At 44.6% G+C, this 25,006-nt stretch overlaps 1 protein-coding gene across 2 annotated transcripts in view; it reads left to right on the top strand.

Annotated features, from left to right (window-relative positions):
* Positions 1-25,006, top strand: part of LOC306938357 (sodium bicarbonate cotransporter 3-like) — an 84,524-nt gene that overhangs the window by 37,282 nt on the left and 22,236 nt on the right. Inside the window, exons 3-13 of one of the 2 annotated variants that reach the window (XM_079522489.1) lie at positions 1,495-1,644; positions 4,816-4,954; positions 7,324-7,484; positions 9,375-9,563; positions 10,878-11,261; positions 16,362-16,480; positions 17,805-17,962; positions 18,499-18,586; positions 19,247-19,393; positions 20,312-20,418; positions 23,918-24,092. In XM_079522489.1, the coding sequence (XP_079378615.1) occupies positions 1,495-1,644; positions 4,816-4,954; positions 7,324-7,484; positions 9,375-9,563; positions 10,878-11,261; positions 16,362-16,480; positions 17,805-17,962; positions 18,499-18,586; positions 19,247-19,393; positions 20,312-20,418; positions 23,918-24,092 (1,817 nt within the window). The remainder of the gene's footprint in view (positions 1-1,494; positions 1,645-4,815; positions 4,955-7,323; positions 7,485-9,374; positions 9,564-10,877; positions 11,262-16,361; positions 16,481-17,804; positions 17,963-18,498; positions 18,587-19,246; positions 19,394-20,311; positions 20,419-23,917; positions 24,093-25,006) is intronic. The other variant, XM_079522488.1, reaches the window with a different exon arrangement.

Below are 25,006 nucleotides of genomic sequence, written 5' to 3'. Positions count from 1 at the left end.
ATGACCTCACCATACCTCTTTCTCATAATTAAATCTTCTTTTCTCAGTCTTTCCCTTGACAAAAAGCATACTCTTGTGCAACGTGTATTTGTATAATCTTAAAACCAGACAGATTTCACCCATCACTGTACACTGTATACCCAACACTGTAGGTTGTGTTATTTTATGTGACATGAAGCTTGTTCTACTTTTTTTTTTAAATCTCTGATAATAATCTGTAAATATAATGCATCCAGTGCTGGATGTTGTGGCCCTAGGCTGGGAACCTTCTGAGGGCCCCCTAGGTGGAAAATAAAATAGGCCTTTATGAAGCTGTTAATTAATTCTGACACAACAGGTAAGTGTACAAATGATATATAAATCCATATCCTATGAATTATGACTGAGTATGTAGAGTTAGTCACAGCCTGTGCCATACTTCCTACACAAGTATGGAAAAGTATGGAATTGGATTTTAGTCATTTCCAGATCTGGATACATATGGAAATAAGAAAAACAATTCTGTAGAAAAAGTATTATGTATAACTATTGACATAATAACTCCCACCAAATCAGTTCAAAGAAAATGCAACACTATCCATGAATTGCATATATACATAGCATCACAAATAACCTAATGACAAATACCTTTCTTTCTTTTCAAAATCTTTTTATTTTCGTTTTATAACAGTATGGGTGTCAAGTCACAGGTTCATAGAAAAAATAAAATCAGATTTTAGTATCAGTGACTGAGGTAAACAAACGTACTGTATGAATCACAGAGATCGTGGGCAGACATAATGAAAAGACTATGTTGTTGTGCAAAACATGCCCCTTCAAGACCCAATTTAGTAAAGCCAATTCCCAATTCCCCAGCCTCTCTACAAGTACTCCATCTCTGCTAACCCCCACAATCAGTCATTGGGAGGGTGAAGAAAGCCTCGGGTCTCCTCCGATACCCGGGCCATCAAGCCAACATCTTCTTTCCACCCGACAGTGGAAAGGTCTCACTAGGGGGGCATAACGCATGTGGAGGTACACGCTATCCCCCCCACCTCCTCACTCCCCTGAACAGGCGCCCTGACCGCTTGTGGGGATCATCTGACAAATACCTTTCTGAACAATTTCATTAGTTACGCACAGAGGTCACCAACATGTCGATCGGTGGCCGATTTAAATCGGCCGATTCTAGCTCCTAATGACTCGATCGGCCGTCGCCAAATCCACTAATATGCAAATCCGATCTTTTATTTAAAAAAAAAGCTGTGACGTTTACATCCACAATAATGTGGCACTCTAGCCTCGGCTGCACCTCCCCCGCCCCCAACAGAGTAATATGAGCTGCATAGCATGCGTTCTCCTCGGTCTTTCACACAGACAGAGAACTATGCTTCTATTCATATATCTATGCTCAACTATGCTCAATAAATATTCTAAATTAACTCTGAGTTGTCTGACTGAAATGGTTTTCAAAGTACAAATGAGAGTTTCTTTATCTCTTCCCTTCCCTCCCAGGTCACAGGGCTGTGTACGTCGGGGTCCATGTACCTCTCGGACGGGAAGGAAAACGTCGGCATCGCCACCGAGGCCACAGACATCACCGTAAGAAGAGGGAGCGAGACTCTGAGGAGGGCAAGGACGATGGCAGGGACTCTCCCACTTATGGTCAGTAACTCGTAAACAATTGTCCCCAATAGGATCCACCACCTGTTTTGACCTGCCTCAGACACGGTACTAAACGTACGTGCAGAAGTCCTATCTTCCTTCCTCAATGACATTAGCCTCATTAGTCGTTCATAAACTACATGGCCGCCCGCCCGCACCGCAGTGAAGATTGATGGAGAAGTGTGAGGGGGCTGTCACAATGTAATATGTTGGGTGAAAGGCATCGCTCCGTTCAAACTCCTCCCTCTGCCTTTGAGAAAATATGAGGTCTGAAATCCATCAGCCAGCTCTGAAAGGCCAAGCACGACACATGGGAGACAGCTCCAAATACAGATTAAACCTTTGATATTTCAGTGTTCCAACGTCCCACTGTTGGCTTAACAACACAAAGCAGAGAGACTGCAGGCAGTCGGTTAAAAAGCTTTTCCTGCAGTGAGGATGTTTACTGAACATTGGAGAGACCCATAGTCTAGCCTCTAGGGCTAGGCTGAACATATAAGAACAGACATTTAGAGGGGCAGGGGCTCAAATGAAGAAAAGTGCACCTTGTGCGGCACGTGGAACCGCCGGTTGCCTTAATTGTATGTGAGATTTATAGATTTTGGGTCATAAATAATATATTAGAAGTTTTTAATCCAGAATTGATCGATGTCACCATGGGCCACATACTGTACACTGTACAAAACAAAAATAAAATGAACAAACTGTACAAAAAAAACCCAACATCAAAACGGCATTTTGCTGTCCAGAGGGGGGGGGGGGGGGGGGGGGGGGGGTGTGTGTGTGTGTGTGTGTGTGTGTGTGTCATAAAGAGAACATTGTGTGCAGTCCCGATGCAGGAAGAACAATGAGTACAACAGCTCTTACCACTATACCTGTAAACCTGCAAATAAACCAAATATAGGTTAGTCATTATCCACCTGCACACAGGTATGTAACCACGTTATTTTACAATGTGTCATACCATGGTGTTGTGCTACAAAAATAGCGGATTCAAAACCCTGGATTGCGTTGCGATGCTCTGTGAGCTTGTAGATCTGCTACTTGTAGATCTGCTACTTGTAGATCTGCTATTTTTCACTACTTGCCCATTGCGTGTTGAAAGTGGTTCGTTCAAAAGACCAATGTCTTGAATCACAGAATAAAAAGAGGATATTTGCCTCATGAAGACCTGAGAGATCGAAACGTTTCTGGAGCTTAAAAACAAGTGTGCCGATGTTTTTTTCTTCTCCTTGAATCACATGATAGAAACCTCTCAACCATGAGAAGATTTGGTACAAAGCAATACAAACTACATAATGCAGAGGCTGGATGTGTTATTGGTTGTGTCAATTCCGTGCTTGTTGCTGTTACACAAAGATACATCGACAATAGAGCGCCGAAGTCCTGACCTCACTCGCTCATCCCCTGGTTCACGGAAGTAATTTCTCTATGGAGAATAACATGGGGTCATCTTATAATATAATATCTTATAATATAATATAAATATAAGTTTATTTTTGGACCACAATGCTTATATATTATATAAGCATTGTGGTCCAAAAATAAACAAGCTGTCTCTGCGATATTGTCAGGGAGGTGCCTCTGTATCGTTCGCGACAGTCAGTCACTTATATTTGATACAGTCAGTTTCTTGCGAAAATGTAACTAATTCAGCAGCAGTAACATTAGCGTTTTCTCTCAGTCAGTTGATTCTTCATATCCATATGAGTGAAACAGCCGGGATGACATGTTCATTTTTCAAACAGTTCTTATATGAGGCGATTTAAAATCCTCCTATGGGGATTACAATGCAAATAAAAAGTACATGAACCCGTGGATTTGCGCCCTCTACCGATATTGACGTCAGAATTGGGTGCCATAATGCTGTCCTCCTTTCCGTCTGTGACTGAGTGACCAGGATCTACAGCCCACAGCTTGCACTGGGGGGAAGAATCAGTATGCACCATCATGCCCTGATACTCCAGTTCTGGCCATCTGTTGCATGCAACAAAAGTGTGCTCTAATGGAAAAGCACCATGTTCTTGTAACAGGGAGATATGATGTGGCTAGGAGAAAATGTCTCTCTGTCTTTAGTAATACATCTCATTCGCCATTCCTAGTCTTCTAGTGGTTGTTCTGTTAGGAATCAGATGTCCTGATAACACATCTCCCTCCTAATTCAATCAGACATGAAAAGTAGATGTTTCTGTTGTTTTTCCTCAGACCTCAGAAGACCTTGCTGGGGGTTGCTTAGGGGGTTGTCCAAGTAATACAGTAGAAACAAAGGTGTTATAATGATGATTAGGGCTAGTACTATTAACAATTATTTTCAACATCTGTAATTCCTTGTGACAATAAAAATGAATTTTGTGGCTGTTGTGGTTCCTGCTGGTAAAATGCACTTTCCTCCTCCAGACACACACGCATGCACACACTTTAATTAATGGGGAGAGAAGTACACAAAAGCATACATTACATGCAATCACCCATTCTCGTGTGTACATATTGTCCTTGTGTCCAATATTGGACTATAATTTGTAATTAACACCCCGATTGGCAAGGACGTAGTTCTCCGTTCTTTCAATTAGTAACGCCCAGCGCTCAGGACGGAGATTAATAAAAGGACAGATTTATTGATATCAAAACCAATAGCATCGATCCACAGGCTGGGAGCAACATTCAATGTCATTTCCGGTTGGAACGGCATCGAAAATGTTCCCACCCCATTTTAGCCGATGAGACCGAAAATCTTAAAACGTGAATAACTCTTTATCTAAATCATTCCGTCCAATTCTAAGCAAAGATGATCTGTTAGTTGGCCCATCGCAGTCCCGTCGCTAGTCGTGTTAGAATTAATCATACCTCCCATCAAAAAATAGGAATTTAAAAAATTCCAAAAAGGTAGCACATCCAAAAATTAAACAAACGGCGGACAAAGTACTCACATTTCCATGTCTTTATTGGCACACACCAAAAAGGAACACTTACGCGTTTCGGCTATGCAGCCTTCATCAGAGCATCATACTCCCGTTGTTGTCGATCGCCTCAGGAGTGTTTTGGCTACATCAAGCTACTTCAGCTACATCCGGGATAGCGCCTGGTGTGTCTAGGTGTTAACTGGTGTAGTTAACTGGTGTAGTAAACTGGTGTAGTTTGCTCTTATGATGACCCTTTGTCCCCCTCCCCCAGACACGCCATCTCAGCGGGTTCAGTTCATCCTGGGTACGGAGGACGATGACCTTGAGCACGTGCCCCATGACCTCTTCACCGAACTGGACGAGCTGTCCTTCAGAGACGGCAGCGCCACCGAGTGGAAGGAGACTGCCAGGTCAGACGGTAGCACCACACATGTCTCGCATAGCCAGACAACTATCCCACAATCTCCGAATGCTATATAGAGTCTGGAACTACACCTCCCGAAATCAGAATTATCATTATTTTTGAGTGGCGCAACCACTCCTATAGATCGATTCAGAAACGGGTCTCATGGTCGCAGGCAACGTATTTCCTGTAGACGGAGACGACATATCTGCAGTGTAAACAGTCTGCTCTTCTACTACATTGAATGGAAAAGTGACTGATGTTAGTCTGCTCAAACGTTACTCTTTTACCTGCTTTTTACTAACACTAACTTTACAAAGATGCCCAGAACATCGGGATGAACCTGTGTAGTTCATGGCTGCTCCAACAGTGTGGTAACATTCAACTTTGGAGAGAAACGGAATGTCAAAAAATACACCGCGGTGGCTGAGACCAGAGCCATAGGGCTCAATTTTTGTCGCCGCCGTTACCCGCGTCGCGGCCCGCAAGTCAGCCGCTGCCCGAAAATTACGTGTTTGGTTATTTATGGGTGTGCGAGATTTGTACTCATAATGAGAAATTATATATTGGGTCAGATTGATTGGAGATATAAGCAGCTCCTCTAGAGTGGGAGAGCTCAGGTCCCCACATTCTATTCTACAAACAGACCGGTGGTTTTCGGGGGTTTTACGGCCTTCTCCTGTTGTAAGACAGGCCATTATTGACTCCTTTTCACAGAGGAAGTCAACTCAGCTAGAACATACAATATTGAAATAACCAATCTTTAATTCCTTTTCAATTGTGTAAATGTGTTCTAATAACCTATTATATATTGGGTTGGTAAAAAGGCTAAATGATAAATACCTGTAATAATCTAAACAGTTTAATCTAGGCAGAAGTAGTGGGCATTACAGGGATTGTAATAGGAGCCGGCTGCTGTAGCCAGAGGTGCAGGCAGGATGGTCAGTGGCATATGATTGGCTGAAAGTGTTAGCATGAAGGTGTGACTTCAGTCAGGGCCCACTGTGACTATATTCTGTATGGCACAAAGTGTAATTAGATTCACCAATACCATCGAACGTGATACATGTCTGTCTAGGCAGAGACCAGCGGTATGTATTTGCTATATATTATATGCTATAAATATATAATTGAGCAGTATTCATAATTGATGTAATATGATGTTTAGATTGTAACCAAGTGTTCTCTCTGTGTTCTTGTCTCCCGATCATTGATTAATTACCATCTGATTAATGATAAGGTAGATTTAAAACCACTTAATGTGCCACTTAATGTGTCACTGAACTAAGTCTGAAAGTCATCCATGACAAGCTAAGCTGTACCATGATCTGGGAGTTTAGAGTGTTCAAATGATAGCTAGAATTCCTACCGACAGAGCAGATAGAACCACAGACCAATAGGACCTGTAATCCAGGCCGGGATACTGTATTCATCTTGTGTTGGGGGGAAGTGTGAACAGAACGTGTGAATGTATGATTGTAAGTGTTTATGATTAACATGAATTAATAAAAACCCTATAAAATGCACGTTTGAGTTCATCAAATATAAGCTATCATTGGAGCATTTAGTTCACTGTGCGTGTTAGTCACTTTACTCTGCCTAGTGCAAGGGCTGGTCGGAGCCTCGGCACAACATCGCCAAATAACCGAACATTACGAGTATAGGAGCTTTGTCCCTTAATGGTATTTTGGTACAGCGTCACCCGCTATCTATTTTGCAGACACTATTTTGCCTGGTATTTGTGCCTAGATGTGTGGTCATGGGCGTGTTGGCACGCTTTCCCCTAAATTGCTATTTTGGTCACACACATTTGGGAAGGTGATAGTTATTATAATCAGCAGATATTTCCTATAATCAGCAGAAGTGAGTGCCTGCCACTTCCTCGTGTCCATTGTGTTTATATAGTCAAATAAGTTATTTGGCTATTTACGGTAAATATGAGCGAGATGATTATTAATTAATACTGGCACCATTTCATGAAAAACACATTGATTAAGTCTGTGGCGTTCAATGAGTTAAAGGGGGAGGGGTTAGGGGAGGGGATGATATTGTGATGTCACTAATGTGCTGGTATTTCGTTTGGGCCTTTTGACTCAAAGGCTTTCAGCTTTCACAAATACACAGGGAAGACATATTTGAATATTATAACCACCACTGGGGGTTTATTATAGTAATGTAAACTCCATAGACACATACAAAACAGAAAGACTACAATAGGCACGGTACTCTATCTTTACACATCCCGTCGGTCATTTCTTGTTTATCCACCGTATGGCTGAAGTTCGAGGAGGAGGTAGCGGGTGGAGGAGAACGCTGGAGCAAACGTTTATCGTTTATAGGTGTATTATTAACCGTTTCTTTTTGTCTCCAACCCAGGTGGTTGAAGTTCGAGGAGGACGTGGAGGACGGAGGAGAGCGCTGGAGCAAACCGTACGTGGCCACGCTGTCACTGCACAGCCTGTTTGAGCTGCGGAGCTGCATCCTCAACGGCACCGTCATGCTGGACATGAGGGCCAACTGCATTGAGGACATCGCAGGTAAACACTGGAGTTACACTGGAGTTACACTGGAGTTACACGGCTGCCATTACAGTCACCGCTGCCATTACAGTCACAGCTGCCATTACAGTCACCGCCGCCATTACAGTCACCGCTGCCATTACAGTCACAGCTGCCATTACAGTCACCGCCGCCATTACAGTCACCGCTGCCATTACAGTCACCGCTGCCATTACAGTCACCGCCGCCATTACAGTCACCGCCGCCATTACAGTCACCGCTGCCTAACAGTCACCGCTGCCTAACAGTCACCGCTGCCTAACAGTCACCGCTGCCTAACAGTCACCGCTGCCTAACAGTCACCGCCGCCATTACAGTCACCGCTGCCATTACAGTCACCGCTGCCATTACAGTCACCGCTGCCATTACAGTCACCGCTGCCATTACAGTCACCACCGCCATTACAGTCACCGCTGCCATTACAGTCACCGCCGCCATTACAGTCACCGCCGCCATTACAGTCACCGCTGCCATTACAGCCACCGCTGCCTAACAGTCACCGCCGCCATTACAGTCACCGCCGCCATTACAGTCACCGCTGCCTAACAGTCACCGCTGCCATTACAGTCACCGCTGCCATTACAGTCACCGCCGCCATTACAGTCACCGCTGCCATTACAGTCACCGCTGCCATTACAGTCACCGCCGCCATTACAGTCACCGCCGCCATTACAGTCACCGCCGCCATTACAGTCACCGCTGCCATTACAGTCACCGCCGCCATTACAGTCACCGCCGCCATTACAGTCACCGCTGCCATTACAGTCACCGCCGCCATTACAGTCACCGCTGCCTAACAGTCACCGCCTCCATTACAGTCACCGCTGTCATTACAGTCACCGCTGCCATTACAGTCACCGCTGCCATTACAGTCAGTCGTGGAAAAAGTACTTAAGTAAAAGTATCAATACTGCAATATAAAAAATGCTCTGTTACAAGTAAAAGTCACAATGTAGAAAAGTAGAAAGTACTCATTGTGTAGATTGTCTTCAAGTTTTCAGTATAAAAAAATATTTTGAAAATAACAGATCTACAAGCCGATGCAACGCATTGTGAGCTTGTATGTAGATCGGCTATTTTCAAATGACCAAAATGTATATAGGGCTGAAGTGGTTAATGTATGTTTTGTAATAATAATCAAAATCTACAAATTAACTAGTAACTAAAATAAATAAATAATTGTAGTGGAGTAAATGTACAAAATTTGCCTCTGAGATGTAGTGGAGTAGAAGTATTGGAAATTGGAAATACTCAAGTAAAGTACAAATACCTCAAAATTGTACTTAAGTAAATGTACTTAGTTACTTTCCACCACAGGAAGCGACATAGGTTTGGCTTGGGGATGGGGGACCGAATCCAAGGTGTTGAGCATATAGAAAACAAATAGTTTTCTACTTCTTTAGTGTTCTATTATACTTTTTTTGTGTTATTTCATTTGTCACCACTTTTGTCCCAAGATATCTCGCAAAACGAACTGGCTGGATTGCCATGGAATGTGCAGTGGAAATTCATGAACCCTATTCATTTATTGTTATACCCTGCCTTGCTCTAGTGTCCAGTTGCAAGTGTCCACACAAGCTATTCCAAAATCTTAACAGGCAGAATGCCAAAGACACTTGAGGATGAACCCTGACCATTTGAGTGACGCCATGACCTTTCCTCTACCATGACACTCAGGCCAAAATGACAACACACAACCTTTTGTGATCTGACAGGCAGGATGAACCTGCCTTACATATTTTATTATTGCACTGTGATAGACTACGGTCTACCTATTTTGGAAAGCACTTTGGGTCAACTGCTGTTGTTTTTAAATGTGCTATATAAATAAACTTGACTTGACTTGACTTGTGTGTGTGCGACTCTCAGACATGCTGATCGACAGCATGGTGGCGTCGGGCCAGCTGCTGGAGGAGCTGAGGAACAAGGTGCGGGAGGCCATGCTGAAACGACACCACCACCAGAACGAGAGGAAGCTCAGCAACCGCATCCCGCTGGTGCGCTCCCTCGCTGACATAGGCAAGAAACACTCTGACCCCCTGTTGCTTGACAGAAACGGTGAGACCCCCAACGCGATGCACTCGCATTTCTTTTTCTTCAACCGGCCCCCCTCTCTCCCCCCTCCTTTGACCCCTGGGGAGGGAGACCGGTGGTCATCAAAGTCCCACTGCTTGAATCTCCCACCAATGCCAGCGTAGAAGTTTTAAGGTAAAAAATAACCAAGAAGCAGAAGCAGAAGAAATCCGGGTGCTCGTTAATTGCACGAGCATGGAATATAATTATAGTGTACAGTATAGAGGGTATGCGGCATGCGCATGCATAAGTCGAGTGGCAAAGTGAGTTTAACATCGTTTCTGTTTGGATGTATGGGAAGTCAAGACCAGAAAGATTTTTTTTGCCACTCAGTAGGCGTTCCCGCAAAACTTCCGGGTATGATGATGATGCCACGCGCATACCCTCTATATCTGGCCTGGCTGACAGCTTACTGTATACTTCCAACCTTTAGAGTGGGCGAGTGTGGTGCGTAATGATTTTGCATTCTGGAAATTGTGTTTGAACACAATTTATACCAGTAGTAGCAAATCGACAAGCTCACAATGTGTTGCATGTCAAAGTGTTGTGAGCATGTAGATGTCCTGTGTGTGCGTGTGTATCTCTTCCATCGGGGGGCATGGCTACATTCTTGTCTTGTCGATATACTGTACAGTACGCTTTTTGAATTCTCTGCGTGCCCATGCCTGGGATTATGTGAATGAATGGACATGGCTTTTTGACCATTGCTGTGTCCGTGGTCTTTCTCTGTGCAGGTGCAGGGTTTGAATGTGTTGCACCGTTTTAACCGTGAAATGTAAATGTGGAAAGGTAAATCATCCAGTTTATCCATGTTGTCTTGGCTCAATGAATGATAGTACTTTTTTTTAGGCTTGACTGTGTGTCCACAGTATTACTTCTGACTCATTTGTTTGTTTGCATTCAATGAACTGAGTCTATTCTAACCCTGCATGCAAGGCTCTCTCAATTCCCAGTCACAGTGTGCGATTGGCTGGTGTGCTGGTTGAACCGGACAAGATGATTGGCCCCCGTGGGCCTTCTCAACCCCCCCACACACATCTCTCTCCCCACTGAATCGCACTAGTCTCTCGTCCTGTCAGTTTTGCACACAACCCATCACCCCCTCACTTCTCTCTCTCTCTCTCTCTCTAACTGCACTCTTCTCGTCCGCTGTCCTCTGCCCCTTCTGCTCTCTCCACCTGAAACCATCTCCCAGATATGCTTCTACCTCATTATGTTGTTCCCTTCTTCTCCATCCATTCCCCCTCTCCCCCCTCGCTCCTCCCTCTCTCTCGTCTTTGCCATTGTCTCCTCTATTAGGAGAGGGCCTGTCCTCTTCTCGTCTGTCTCTCCACAAGCCGGGGCCGGTGTCCTCCGCCTCCTCCAACCCGTCCGAGAGGCGAGAGTCCCGGGTCTCTGTCCTCCTCGGCCACCTCCTGCCCTCCTCCGCAGCGGCGGGGGCTGGCCACGGCCCTTCCCCCCTCACCACTCCCCAAAATACTCCCCCTTCCTTCCGGCGCTCTTCGAAGACCCCGCCGCGCCAGGCCATTCCGCAGGTGGTGGTGTCTCCGCCCGATGACGACGGCGATGCCGGTACGGTGGGCGAGGAGGCGGCGGCCGCTGCCGGCACATTTCGGCTGGATAGACAAGCGTCCACGGATTCCCACGGCCACCAGCTGCTGCCGTTAGAAGGCAAATATCTGTGTAGCCCGGCAGTGTGAGTCACGGCTTGACCGGAGAACACTAGCACTGTAGCATGCTGGCTGTGCCCCGCCCCCACCCTCCTCCCGCTGCTGCGCCAAGCACCACGGCCCACCCACAACCCCCACCCAGCGACCATCCAGTCATTAAAGGGTGACGTCACCTCCTGAACCCTAGTGTTCCACTGTGAGAATAGTCTCTCGGGACAGACTGTTGACCCCGTCAAATTCAAAGGAAAAGAGGGCGCTGTTTTTCCTTTATTTTTTGACGATGGGTTCTCTTAATTGCTGTGAGAAGGAAATCTAACTCATACACTTTATGATACTTCCCAACACGGTCTGCGTAAAAATCTGTCTTTTGGGGAAGTGTTTGTGTATTTGCCACAGAATCATAGGATTCAATTTGTAAATCAGCAAAGTTGCCCTTTAATGACACCGTATAGAGTCAGGTTCACTCACTGACTCTATACCAGCTCTCCTCGATCAGAGATCTCAGCCTGCCGATGAGTCTGGAGAAATCTAAATTCAATGTCGGGGCTAGAGACTCAAGTCTTCTCATTTATTCTGCATTGCACTTGATGTGTAAATGTCCAAAATGGTTTCCACCCATGCACGTTTAGCCCCCACATTGAAAGATGCCACCAGAGGAGAGACTTCTCTCTCTCTCTCTCTCTCTCTCTCTGTCTCTCTCTCTCTCTCTCTCTCTGTATCTCTCTCTCTCTGTCTCTCTCTCTCTCTCTCTGTCTCTCTCTCTCTCACACCTCATTCTTCACCTCACCTCTCTCTCTGTCTCTCTGTCCTAAATGTCCTTGTGTGGTGCCATAACTTTAATTGCCTCTGTCTGTCCTTACCTTTTTTTCTCTCTCTCTCTCTCTCTCTCTCTGTCTCTCTCTCTCTGTCACACCTCATTCTTCACCTCACCTCTCTCTCTGTCTCTCCGTCCAATCTGTCCTAAATGTCCTTGTGTGGTGCCATAACTTTAATTGCCTCTGTCTGTCCTTACCCTTTTTCTCTCTCTCTCTCTCTCTCTCTCTCTCTCTCTCTCTCTCTCTCTGTCTCTCTCTCTCTCTCTCTCTCTCTCTCTCTCTCTCTCTCTCTTGCACTCAACGTCTCTTGGGTTATCATAATCTTTCATCTTCCTGTGTCTCGCTATCCTCGGTTCTCTGCTCAACCCCTAAATGCCTTGCTTGGTTCTGTCTCTCCATATTGAGCTGTCTGTGTGGATGCATCCATCTCTCGTTCCCTCATTCTAGCATATATGTCCAACAATGTCCTGTGATTGTCCCGTACTCTCACCCGCTCCTCGTTGTGCGGAGAAGGTGTTCTCCTGTACGTTGTACCATCTAATTGTCCCTCCTCCAGTATATATGTGTAATGTGCTTCCTTTTTGTTTTTGGTTCAGCCAATTATAGAAAACAGCCGCTGTGCCAATAGCTGGAGGTCCTGTATTCTATAAAAGACTTGGCTCTGTGCACCGTGTTGAATGCATGCTGACGTAGAACACTACGCCATCCTTTTTGTTCATTTACTCTCTACTACCTTTTTGGGGTATTTTATTTTTTTGTGTCCATATTCCTTCCTCCTTCTCAATTCCTAAGTATAGTCACACACATACACAACACACACACGCACGCACGCACGCACACATACACAGTCACACACACAGTCTCTCTCTCACACACACACACACACACACACACACACACAACGGACTCCTCCTCGTTCCGTTAAGGGTCTAGCGAGGGGTAACGTGTGTGCCAGGCAGGCAGCCTGGCTAAATATAAGTCCTGTAGGACGGGATGTTGTGTTGGCATGTACTATCACCATCACATAGAGGCACTGTGTTCCTTTCCAACGCCAGGCCCCTGTTTGTTATTTATAGATATAGAGGTGTGTGTGTGTGTGTGTGTGTGTGTGTGTGTGTGTGTGTGTGTGTGTGTGTGTGTGTGTGTGTGTGTGTGTGTGTGTGTGTGTGTGTGTGTGTGTGTGTGTGCGTGTGCGTGTGCGCGCACAATTGAATGTTGGGTCATGAGAACCAGAGACTGTTGAGTTGGAGGAGAACGCTAAAGGTTGGGGTGGTCTTATAATAGATGGGAGCCTCTGTTATTCTAGAAGCATGCACGCACGCACACACACACACACACACACACACGCACACAAACAATATCCCATGACATAGTGCCTTGGCGTTAACGTGCAGCAGAGCTGGAGGGTAACTTCTTTTTTATCTGTTAGGTAATTATCAAAACATGACTGATAGAGAGTACATACTATAGGGCATAGCAGTGGGCGTGTTTTTCTGGTTCCACTGAAAAATCGGCCATTCATTTTTCCCATAGAGATTTACAAACATATTTATATTTTAAGCCTAGAATCCAAGCCATCCAGGATGCTGGTGAATCATGACCATAACACTTTTGATTCTGTGGGGAAAAAAATAAAAATAAAACCGCTAAACAAGTATTTATTAAATGTAGTCATATATAATAATATAATTAAATATTCAATAATGGTTTTTTTTCCACATAATCAAAGGTTTTATGACCATGATTCACCAGGATCCTGCTTGATTCTAGGCTTAAAATAATTGATCTCGATCGGAAAAAAAATGGCCGATTTCTCAGTGGAACCAGAAAGCCACGCCCACTGCTATGCCCTATAGTTACAAGCATTTGTCCATCTCAGAGTATCAATGTTCCACTTTAGGTTGGAGCTTTAATTAACTCCCACTGCAGGTGGCATCTACACTAACGGATCATTGCAGTTACTGTAGGCTTAATGGGTTCAGTGAACATCACTTAATTCAACCGCTACGCTGAACTGTGACTTATCCCAAACTTTATATTCATCCATTAAATGGATGCATTTAATGGATGAATATAAAGTTTAAACCTGACAGTCCCTAGTTACTCCACACACACTGGAACAGTACAACAACTGTACAATGGTGAGGGACTTTAAAGGGCAATAGATCTTAGTATAGCCTCCTTCTGCTGTCTGTCCATGACAGGAGTCGGTGGCCTTTTTCCCACATGATCCGATCATGTGGAGGACAATGGAAAAATAGGGAGTATGTTTGCGTGCATGTGTCAATTTGCACTAGAAATGTGGTGCTGACCAGTTAAGCCTAGACACCTACTAATTATCTTTTCTTTTTTTTTCACGATGACATTGAGTAAAGGGGATATTAGAATACCGAAGGTCTAAGGACACACTCCACTCCACCACCTCTCGACGCCACCTCTTTTAATAAGGCCGCTGTGGGCCAACATTCCACGGTTTAATCTCGCTGAATGATGTTCGGTGGCAGGATGCAACCTGCGATAATCCCTCCCTTATTCTCGCAGGCTTAGGGAGGAATGTGAGCAATGCTGTTGGTGATCAGCGGTCACCGCTTCCCTGCTGTCCTCAGTGGCGGTGTGGAAGGGGTTACACCAGGGCACCATGCAGTGAGCACGCTTAGATCACCAAGTGTCGGCTCTACATGTCAACTGACGACCACGACATTTTCATTGTCGTACAAATTATTGCGATTAACGATTTTATTGTGGTTTAGGCGTTGAACATCAGACCATTTTTCTTTTAGGCCATAGGACATAAGTAATGTGCTATGGCTAAAACATGCCATGCAAATTTTGTTTTAGCAAAGAAATTTCAACAGATGAATTTATTCAAATGAAGTAATAGTATTGCGATTCTGTAATAATAATTACAATTCATATTGTGACTGACCTACTGACACGCTGGTGGAGACTGGGGAAGATGGCCTGTTAGGTCTTGGAATGAGGGGAAAGGAAATGGAAGTATGAAGCTGTATTGATTGGGTTTCTGACTTTATCTAGTATTACACATGTGATGTTGATCTGTGTTAACGGCCTACTAACACGGCAGGCGGCCAGCGGTATTTGCCAGTCAGTAGTCTCGCGTATCCAGACAACTATTCCACAATCTCCAAATGCTATATAGAGTCTGGAACTACACCTCCCGAAATCCGAGTAAGGAAGCTGCCATTTCCGTTCATGAAAATACATTTCAAATTATCTTTAGAGCTTCCTTTTTAATTTCCTTTTCTGCTAAGCAATAATGAGCGCAATTGTAAAGACAAAACGGAAGTGGGGATGAGGCTTCACTTCTGCTTTATATTTTACTCATGATAGAACTTCTGTTGCTCCAGACTGTAATATGTATGATAGAAGCATTTGGAAATTGCGAGAGGCAACAGCCTGGCAAAGCGAGACTAGCCAGTCCCGTCGAACTGCAGAGTTCAGGGTTAATTGTGCTAAGGGAACGCACATGCTAGTGATGTACGCAAATGTGAACAAGGTTGACATACAGTAGGAAAGTCTCTAAAAAAAAGCTGTTTTAATAGCACTGTAGTGTCTGCAGAATGTTGTTGATGTGTTTGTCTTGAGGAGTCTGTCACACACACAGGAAGGTACATGTACGGTTACGCTGAATTAGGAAGACAACAGTTTCATTATTATTATTTCGTCATTTTTATTGCTACAAAGTTATTTGGGAAAAATAACCGTTGGAAGGAACATACTTTAGAATTGCAGAGCGGAGAAAGAGGTTGCCTCAAACATCATCTCATTTCATCTCCTTTTCCTCTGTACCTGAAGTGCTAGCGTTTCCTCTGTGTGGCCGTGTTGAAGTGGGACATCGGTAAAGCCGCTTCAATGCTCGTCTCCGCTGGAGGCTTGTATTGAAGGTGTTTGGTCGTATTTTCAACACCTTCCTTCACCTTCATCTCTGGGATGATGATGATGATACAAGCCAAGCTGCTTTGACATCAGCAGTGGAACGTTTTAATAGTATTCCCAGTTTTAAGAGATTTAGAAAACTGGAACTGATTGTTTTTCTGCATTTCTCCAAATCTAATCTCTAATCAAAGAGATATAGTTATGTTACTGCCCTATTACAACAAAATCACGTTGTAAAATCTCCTGTTGAACCTCAAAGCCATCTTCAGCAGGTGCTTGTGTCTCCATTTTCCAGAAGAAACGCGACTGACTATTTTTTTCTCTCCTCTTACTCTATCCTCCTCACAACCCCCCCCCCCCCCCCCCCCCCCCCCCCCCCCTCTCGGTCACATCAATATCAGGGCCTTTGGTGTCCCCTAACTCTCTCCCCAACAACCTGGACGGTAACAAGTCGTCGGAGAGGAGGCCTTCTGAAGCAGGCGTCCGTAGAGAAAGCAGCAGCCATGTCCACTTGAGCAAGGTAACCTAACCCTGGTACTGAGCCGTGGGCCATTAATCTGCCCCACTACCTGGACTGATGGCTAGTTATCTGTGTGTACAGATGGAATGGATCCAACGGTCAGTGGTCCAAGTTGGTAAACCAGTACCAATTACCAAAACCTCAGGACCCCAGGTGTCCTGGTCTTCACCCACTGTTTTTGTTTGTTTTAGTAATTATAATACCTTTTAATTGCTATGGTTCAGTGTGGAACCATTTAAACTAAACCATTTTAACCCTGAAGTCCCTATTCTGGCTGTGTCATAACAGACACTATTCACACAGCGGCCATTTTGCTCTTGCGTCATATTTGCAGGGTTCATTAACTTAATAGCAAAATGGCCACCATGTGATTATGGTGAATAGGCGAACAGTTTGGAGAACATTTAGCAGAAGCAAGCTCACAGAGCTTCAAAGCACGCCATGAATTTGTAGATCGTAGATCGATTGTTATACAACAAAGTATAGTGTAAGTGTAGTAAGTATAGTGTTCAAGTGATTACGTGATCACAGCATTAGTAATTGCTGCAGATGGTGGGAAGGGATTCTGTAACGCCTCCACATGGCAGAGAACCGTCCTCATCATTTCACAAACCTCCTCCCTGACATAAAAGTGCCTGTAGGCATAATGCAGCCGGTTATCAGCCTAAAAGCAGCTTCCACACGTGCCAAGAAACTCTCTGAAACGCTCCGAAATGTATGATGAGCTGGAGGATAAAAGAGAAGGATATAAGGCTGAGGGGGGTAGAGATTAGTCTCTGTCTACGGCTCTGCATTTAGCGTCACATATAGTACATTTAGTGGACCGGCTCAAACATAGATGCATATGAACAGTTGTATTTTCTTTTTGGGTTCAGTGGACCTGACAGGAAGATGTCTATTCTTTGGTCAGTACTTGGTATAGTTGTGTATGTAGCTACTAACTAACTTCCCTAGTGTTGGTTGGCCTCTCCTCCCCCAGCATCGCCCCTAGCTCTCATACATCACTCTGCAGTAGCACCGTCATTCCCTCTTTCCATGCACTCTGTCTCGCTTTCATGCTCTCTTATTGTTCCCCTCTGTAGAATTCAGTCTCAGCCCTTTATATTGTTTATCTCAGAAGTCCCTTTGCCTGTGGAATTCTCTCTCTCTCTCTCTCTCTCTCTCTCTCTCTCTCTCTCTCTCTCTCTCTCTCTCTCTCTCTCTCTCTCTCTCTCTCTCTGTCTGTTCTTTGGAATTCCCGGCCCAGTCGGAGGCTGGCGGTGGGCAGCTACGTTACCACTGCTTTATGCATTGTTTAAGTCCATCTTCTGGGCGGTGTTTTCAGGTGGATATGAACTTCATGAAGAAAATCCCGCCGGGTGCCGAGGCGTCCAACGTCCTGGTGGGTGAGGTGGACTTCCTGGAGAAGCCCATCATCGCGTTCGTACGTCTGTCCCCAGCTGTGCTCATCACCGGGCTTACCGAGGTCCCTGTACCCACCAGGTACGACACACACACACACACACACACACACACACACACCCAGGGCTCATTCAGCTCCTTACTGAGGTCCCTGTACCCACCTGGTACGACACACACACACACACACACACACACACACACACACACACACACACACACACACACACACACACACACACACACACACACACACACACACACATATATATATATATATATATATATATATATATATATATATATATATATATATATATATATCACAAGCCGTGAAAGACTGATGGCCATACATGGTGGCGTGACGTGTCACAAGGTGCGTGAGGGATGGACGGCCATATATGGTGGCATGACTGACGGAATGATGGCAGTTTTCATAGTAATCTGTGACCTACAGTCGCATTTATTTATTTATATTTTTGGGAAGGCTAGATTCAAAATTATTTGAAGCCTAGCATCTAGTCTAGTGGATGTTTTGAGTTGTCCAAACCCTCCATGTCCTGCAGTGAAAGCTCAGAGATCTTGGCCTAATGAATTCCCGTGTCCTTTGTCATGTGCAGGTTTCTATTCTTGCTGCTGGGGCCTCATGGTAAAGGCCCCCAGTACCATGAAATTGGCAGGTCTATGGCTACGCTCATGACTGATGAGGTGAGTAGAGATTTCATTCAGATAGGAGCTCCACCAACACACAAACAAACCAGTAGCCAGCGTCTTTTTGTTATTTCTAATTTGGGTGTGAAATGATCCTCACTCAGCGCATCGGTTGCTTGCTAGTGGTGGAAAGTACATTTACTTAAAGGACAACTTTAAGTAAATGTAGTTTTTTCAACCAAGGTTCATGTTTTAGGTTGTTGTTAGAGAAAGTCAAAGATGAGTGTTATTTCTTTTTCATTTGCTGCTTTCTTTCGTTTTACAGGGGGCGGGGGCATTCAAACATGGGGCTAAATAAATATGTATTGTTTTACAAATAGCGATTTATTTTTTATTATTTACTATAGTCCTACTAGACCCCACAAAATTACATCTGGCCACAAAAGATCACAGGATCGATCTACTGAATGTGAAGGGAGGTAATATAGGGGGCTGCCATACTGATACCGATACTTTTGTAGGCCTACTTTTACTCAAGTACATTTTGAATTCCAGACTTTTACTTGTAACAGAGTAGTTCTATATTCATACTTTTACTTGTAACAGAGTAGTTCTATATTCATACTTTTACTTGTAACAGAGTAGTTCTATATTCATACTTTTACTTAAGTAAAACATTCAGTACTTTTTCCACCACTTATGTTTCCTCATGTGTAGATTTTCCATGACGTGGCGTACAAGGCCAAAGACAGACAAGATCTACTGTCTGGTATAGACGAGTTTCTTGACCAGGTGACTGTGCTGCCCCCTGGAGAGTGGGACCCCACAATACGCATCGAACCCCCCAAGAATGTCCCGTCTCAGGTCAGGATCTCTCTCTCTCTCTGTCACAGATAATGTAATTATACACGCCATTTAATGTTCGTATCCCGACCTGAAAATGCATTCTCTGTTTAATAAAAGAGCTGGAGAGAAATGGAGACTCCTCTTACTGAACACTCCTCCTCTTACTGAACACAAATAGCTCTACACCGGAATGTAGAGCTATTTAACACTTGCTTCAACCAGAGAAAATCACTTACCACCGATACCACCCTTACTCGGAACCGGCCCCGATACTAGGCTGAACGAATGCAACGGGAGCAAGTCTGACCCAACACTGCAGCAAATTGCCAAAAACAAAACAAAAAAAACTACAAGACATTAAAGACAATTGACAATTAGATCGGAGATCAATTTGCATCTATGAGAAAAAGGGGGTAAAATAAGTGGTTACTCAACAAAAATAAAAAGTACTCATATCGGTACTTGGTATCGGCGAGTACTAAAAATGAAGTACTCGTACTCGGTCTGAAAAAAATGGTATCAGGACAACTCTAGTCTTAACCGGCCACAAATGTCGGACTAACGTCCGCGTTAGGGCTTTAAGCAACTAGTCGACTATTCAACTAGTAGACTAGTAAATCCACTAGTCGACCTTGTTGGTACTAGTTGAGTAGTTGATAAGAAAAAAAAGGCGGGTTTTTTTGTAGGCCTCAAGATCAGCTAGAATGCTTAAGTTTAAGAAAAAAACATAGGTAGTTAAACAACTAGTCGACTAGTAAACTAGGCAACTAGTCAACTAGTAAAAATCACTAGAAGTGAAAGCCCTAGTCCGTGTGCCCCCCCAGTTTCCTTCACACATTGCTGCTGCACAATGCTGGCCTATACAGTATACAATAGAGCAAGGCACCAAAATGGTTGATTCGCACAGTTTGAAATCCCTCCTGCTGTGTTCTTCAGATGAAGAGGAAAAGGCCGGCTCAGCCCAACGGCTCACTGTCTCCTACTGGGGACATGGACAAAGAGGAAGACCCCCATTCAGGACCTGAACTGCAGAGGACAGGAAGGTGAGGAACACTTGGACACCACAGAACATACAATGATGTGCTACTGTATGCTCACACACATATATGTAAAGACCCTACGGTTGCACCATTTGTGAAACTAGCTATAAATATCTGAAAATCCCTTATTTGGTTGTAAATAAGTTAAGAGAGACCCTTTTCAAAAACATTTTTGAGAGTAATGTTTAGCTGTAAATGCCATTGTGTGTGTGTTTACTGCACATGGCTGTCATGTTGGATACAGCAGTAAATCAAGCTCTTAGCCTTTGATTAGGCAGCAGTCTGTTATAGAGCGGAGCGGTCAGTTATCAAGAAATAACACACCACTGAACCAATCAGAATCAAGCATTCAACCAAGTCGTGTAATAACATAAAATAACATAACATGAGGTTGAGATGACAAGATACATACACGTTCCAATCCCGTGAACTAGAGTGACAGGAGCATTGGAATTGGCTAGCCTGCTTATCACATAACCTGGAAGGACGATTGTTCTACGATTAGAAATTCACAACAGTACGTTGTTGACAGAGTTGCATTGTTGACAGTTTACTAATGGCCCCTACACACTGTAAGAGTCATCAGATCGTTATGTATTTCACACTACAGGAGTCTCTTTTTTTTTTAAATCGACTTTCACACTAAACGATTGGTCGCCGACTAGGCATCACACACTGCAAGAGTTCACCAAGATGTGATCCAGACCCGATACATATATGCTACATAATTTCTTTTTTTATTCCAATTAATTTTGACATCTCACGTACCATACAAGCTTGAGAGACCCGAGACCGACACAGGACGCCTCTCTCTCTCTCTCTCTCTCTCTCTCTCAGCACACACACACAGGGCGAAATGTTTGTGATTGTGTAGCCTACATGCGCTATAGCGAGGCAGGACGTTAAATCTTGATTTTCATTAAATAATTCTGTCTCTCCGTATGTGTGTGTGTGTGCGTGCGTGCGCGTGCGCGCGCGCACACACACACACACACACACACACACACACACACATACAGAGCGCACAAGGTCCAACAGTTTGCAGCGTTGAATGATGCGGTTTATCAACATATTCAAGTGTGTAACAGCAATGTTGGGCTATATAGGCTAGCTAGTACCAATATGTATTATGTACGACACAGGGATTTACCCAAGGAATTCAGGTTATAGTATCATCTGATCATCATCGATACAGTCGACAGACAGTCAGACAGACAGACAGACAGAGGCAGTGAGCACATGCAGCTGTCTTGTTAAGTTGTGCTCTCATTGGCTGTAATATAGGATTTCTCGGGACGCGGTCGCAACCCCGTTCATACTGTATGATGTCCAGTCGGCGACAGAGTCAAATACCAAGCCTGCTAGATATTCAGGAACGGTCGGGAAGGCGTCTGCGAGCGCTTTTTTTGGCGCTATATCTTCTCGCAGAGCCTTTCACACACAGCGAGCAAAACCTCGGCGATCAAAGTCCGATCCTGCGTCAGATCGGGAGTTTTGTCGGCGAGCGCAAAAAATGCTCCCCGACAGCATAATCTGAGCAAATATCGTGTGTACGAGCCATTAGGATTTGAGAATTGAGGACCTTGGCCTGCTGTCAGCGTGCACAAGAAATGTGACGAGTAGTAGGCGGGATTAGCAGCAGGCACTGATGCGTGCGTGCGTGCGTGCGTGCGTGCGTGCGTGCGTGCGTGCGTGCGTGCGTGCGTGCGTGCGTGCGTGCGTGCGCACATGCGCACACACGCGCATACACGCACACGCACACATGGGTGGATACATGATCTCCAGGCAGAGATCATAAATATGATGAGGTGAGCTGACATAAGTTAATATGATGATGACAAGATGAGGTGAAATAAGATCATTATGATGGCAAGAACAGATGACATACTGTAATATATGGTGACAAGATTAGATGAACTAAGATAAACATGATGACAAGATTAGCAGTGTTGAAAGTGGACCGAGACGGTCCGTAGAATCCCCCCCCGGAGCAGAGGGGCGCTGTCATGGCCATTACACCTTTGAAACCACGCCCACTGCTATGCCCTATAGGCATGCCTGTTTAACAACGTACATTTCTGTTTATAATGACATTGCTATCTCCTTCCATGCTTACTGTAGCAGACTTTAGATGACTTGGTTCGTGTCGTGGGGTCTAGGGACCCCCAAGGAGTCCTTGAGACTGGATTCCAGGGGTTCCCTAGTTAGGGCACAAATTGACCCTGTTAATCCTGTTAATTGTACAATATATTGTACACTCTCAGAGTTAAACTGGCACTCAGGAGATGTCTCAAATGGGGGTCGGTCTGTGGCCTATCAAATTGGGGGTCCTTGAAATGAGCAAGGTTGGGAATCACTGCTTTAGGTAATTGTTTCTACATAATACAGAATGGTGACGTTTATTGGAAGGAATGCCTCCGGAGAGCCCTGGCCACCCTGCTGGTAGAGTTTATTAAGAGACCCCCCCCACACACACACACACACACACACACACACACACACACACACACACACACACACACACACACACACACACACACTGCATTATTTAAAGAAGCTCTCTCCCCTCCGCGGCTATAAAAAGCCACATGCTTGCAGGGAGCTGGTGGGGAACAGAGATATTGAAGGAAAGAAAGGAAGGAAGGGCAAGGAGGGAGGGAGGGAGGGAGGGAGGGAGGGAGGGAGGTGAAAGGAGTGAAAGTTTAATAGAGCCTCACTGTAGGGAAGACATCATGAGGCGAGAAGTGGATTTAGAGGGAAAAAAATAGAAACACACACTCCTTTGTGTGAGATAGGGTGATGCTGCATGCAGGGTGTGAATTGAGTTATCTGTATCATGTGTCAGTGCCAGTGGTGACTGTACAGTAATGTGAAGTACATGTAGTTGAGTACTGCACTTAAAGGGGCATTCCACTCATTTTCAACATTTTACTATGTCATTAATATACCATAGAGCTGGAAATAATAAAAAAACGTGTCCCCCCCCCATTCTGTGTTTCCTAGAACTGGAGGTCTGAAAAAAAATTCTAGTCCTGAAAAGTTGCAATGCGAAAATGGAAGCCATCGTTCTCACGATAATACAAATCTAAATAATTTTGTAAAAACATCTTGTTCAAAAAAATTTGAAAGTCTAACGATGATGTCACTGGTGGATGGGTTTCTGAACCGCCGACAGCCCTCCTTTGAGACACAGACTGAGTAGGAAAAGAAATTGTGTCATTTTATGTCATGATTATTAGAGAGGACCTATTATATTAAGATAGGTTGAAAAGTGGTGAAGTGGTCCTTTAATTTATTAGTATCATTGGTAACAGCTGTGAAGGAACTAGGGAAGCGGCCCGGAAGTTATTCTGTGTGCATAGAGCCCATTTGGTACATTTCACTTGGGATCCCTCAACATAACCAGCTGTGCTGCTCGTCCCACAAATGTATCAAGAACCCAGAGGGGTTTATTTGTCACTGACTCATGGAAGTGCAACGATGATGTTTGTGGTGTCCTCAGGATATTCGGAGGCTTGGTCCTGGACGTGAAGAGGAAGCTTCCGTTCTACTGGAGTGACATCAGAGACTCGTTCAGCCTGCAGTGTCTGGCATCCGTCCTGTTCCTCTACTGTGCCTGCATGTCACCTGTCATCACCTTCGGAGGCCTGCTGGGGGAGGCCACCAAGGGGAACATTGTGAGTCAGGACTGTGTGTGTGTGTGTGTGTGTGTGTGTGTGTGTGTGTGTGTGTGTGTGTGTGTGTGTGTGTGTGTGTGTGTGTGTGTGTGTGTGTGTGTGTGTGTGTGTGTGTGTGTGTGTGTGTGTGTGTGTGTGTGTGTGTGTGTGTGTGTGTGTGTGTGTGTGTGTGTGTGTGTGTGTGTGTGTGTGTGTGTGTGTGTGTGTGTGCGTGCATAAAGTCATGAATTATCAAAAAGTACCTGTTTGTATTTGAATCTCAGAATTTTTAGTGTTTTTGTGTGACAATGTATAGCACTTTTTATCACCGTTTTTAAAATGTATGACATTTTGTTATTATTTTATTGCCTATAATGACATGCCTAAAATAGGGAGGCTGTTAAAAGTGATGAATTAGGTATCCTGCGCAGCTGAGCTACAGTAAACCAAGCGCTACCTAACAAAAGACATGATGTCTCCTAAAATATGTGTTTATCTTATGATCATTTGCCAATAGCAGGCCAGTGTGCGCTCTCTGCAATGTTAACTGTTACGGTTACATTCTCAGACACAGCAATATCTACCTTGCTTTACTATCCGAGACTGAATTTATCCAACAGTACTACAATGTTGGAGGGGACATTTGAGGCCTTTTTGAGCGGTGCTAGCCGTGTGTGTGTGTGTGTGTGTGTGTGTGTGTGTGTGTGTGTGTGTGTGTGTGTGTGTGTGTGTGTGTGTGTGTGTGTGTGTGTGTGTGTGTGTGTGTGTGTGTGTGTGTGTGTGTGTGTGTGTGTGTGTGTGTGTGTGTGTGTGTGTGTGTGTGTGTGTGTGTGTGTGTGTGTGTGTGTGTGTGTGTGTGTGTGTGACCTAGTATTGGCCCCTAGTGAGTAGTAAGGAGGGGTCTTTACAACCCTCCTGCTTAAGTCAACAACTGT

The sequence above is a fragment of the Electrona antarctica genome (genome assembly GCF_951216825.1).
Source record: "Electrona antarctica genome assembly, chromosome: 15".
NCBI lineage: Eukaryota > Metazoa > Chordata > Actinopteri > Myctophiformes > Myctophidae > Electrona > Electrona antarctica.
This window is presented reverse-complemented; position numbering and strand designations above follow the sequence as displayed.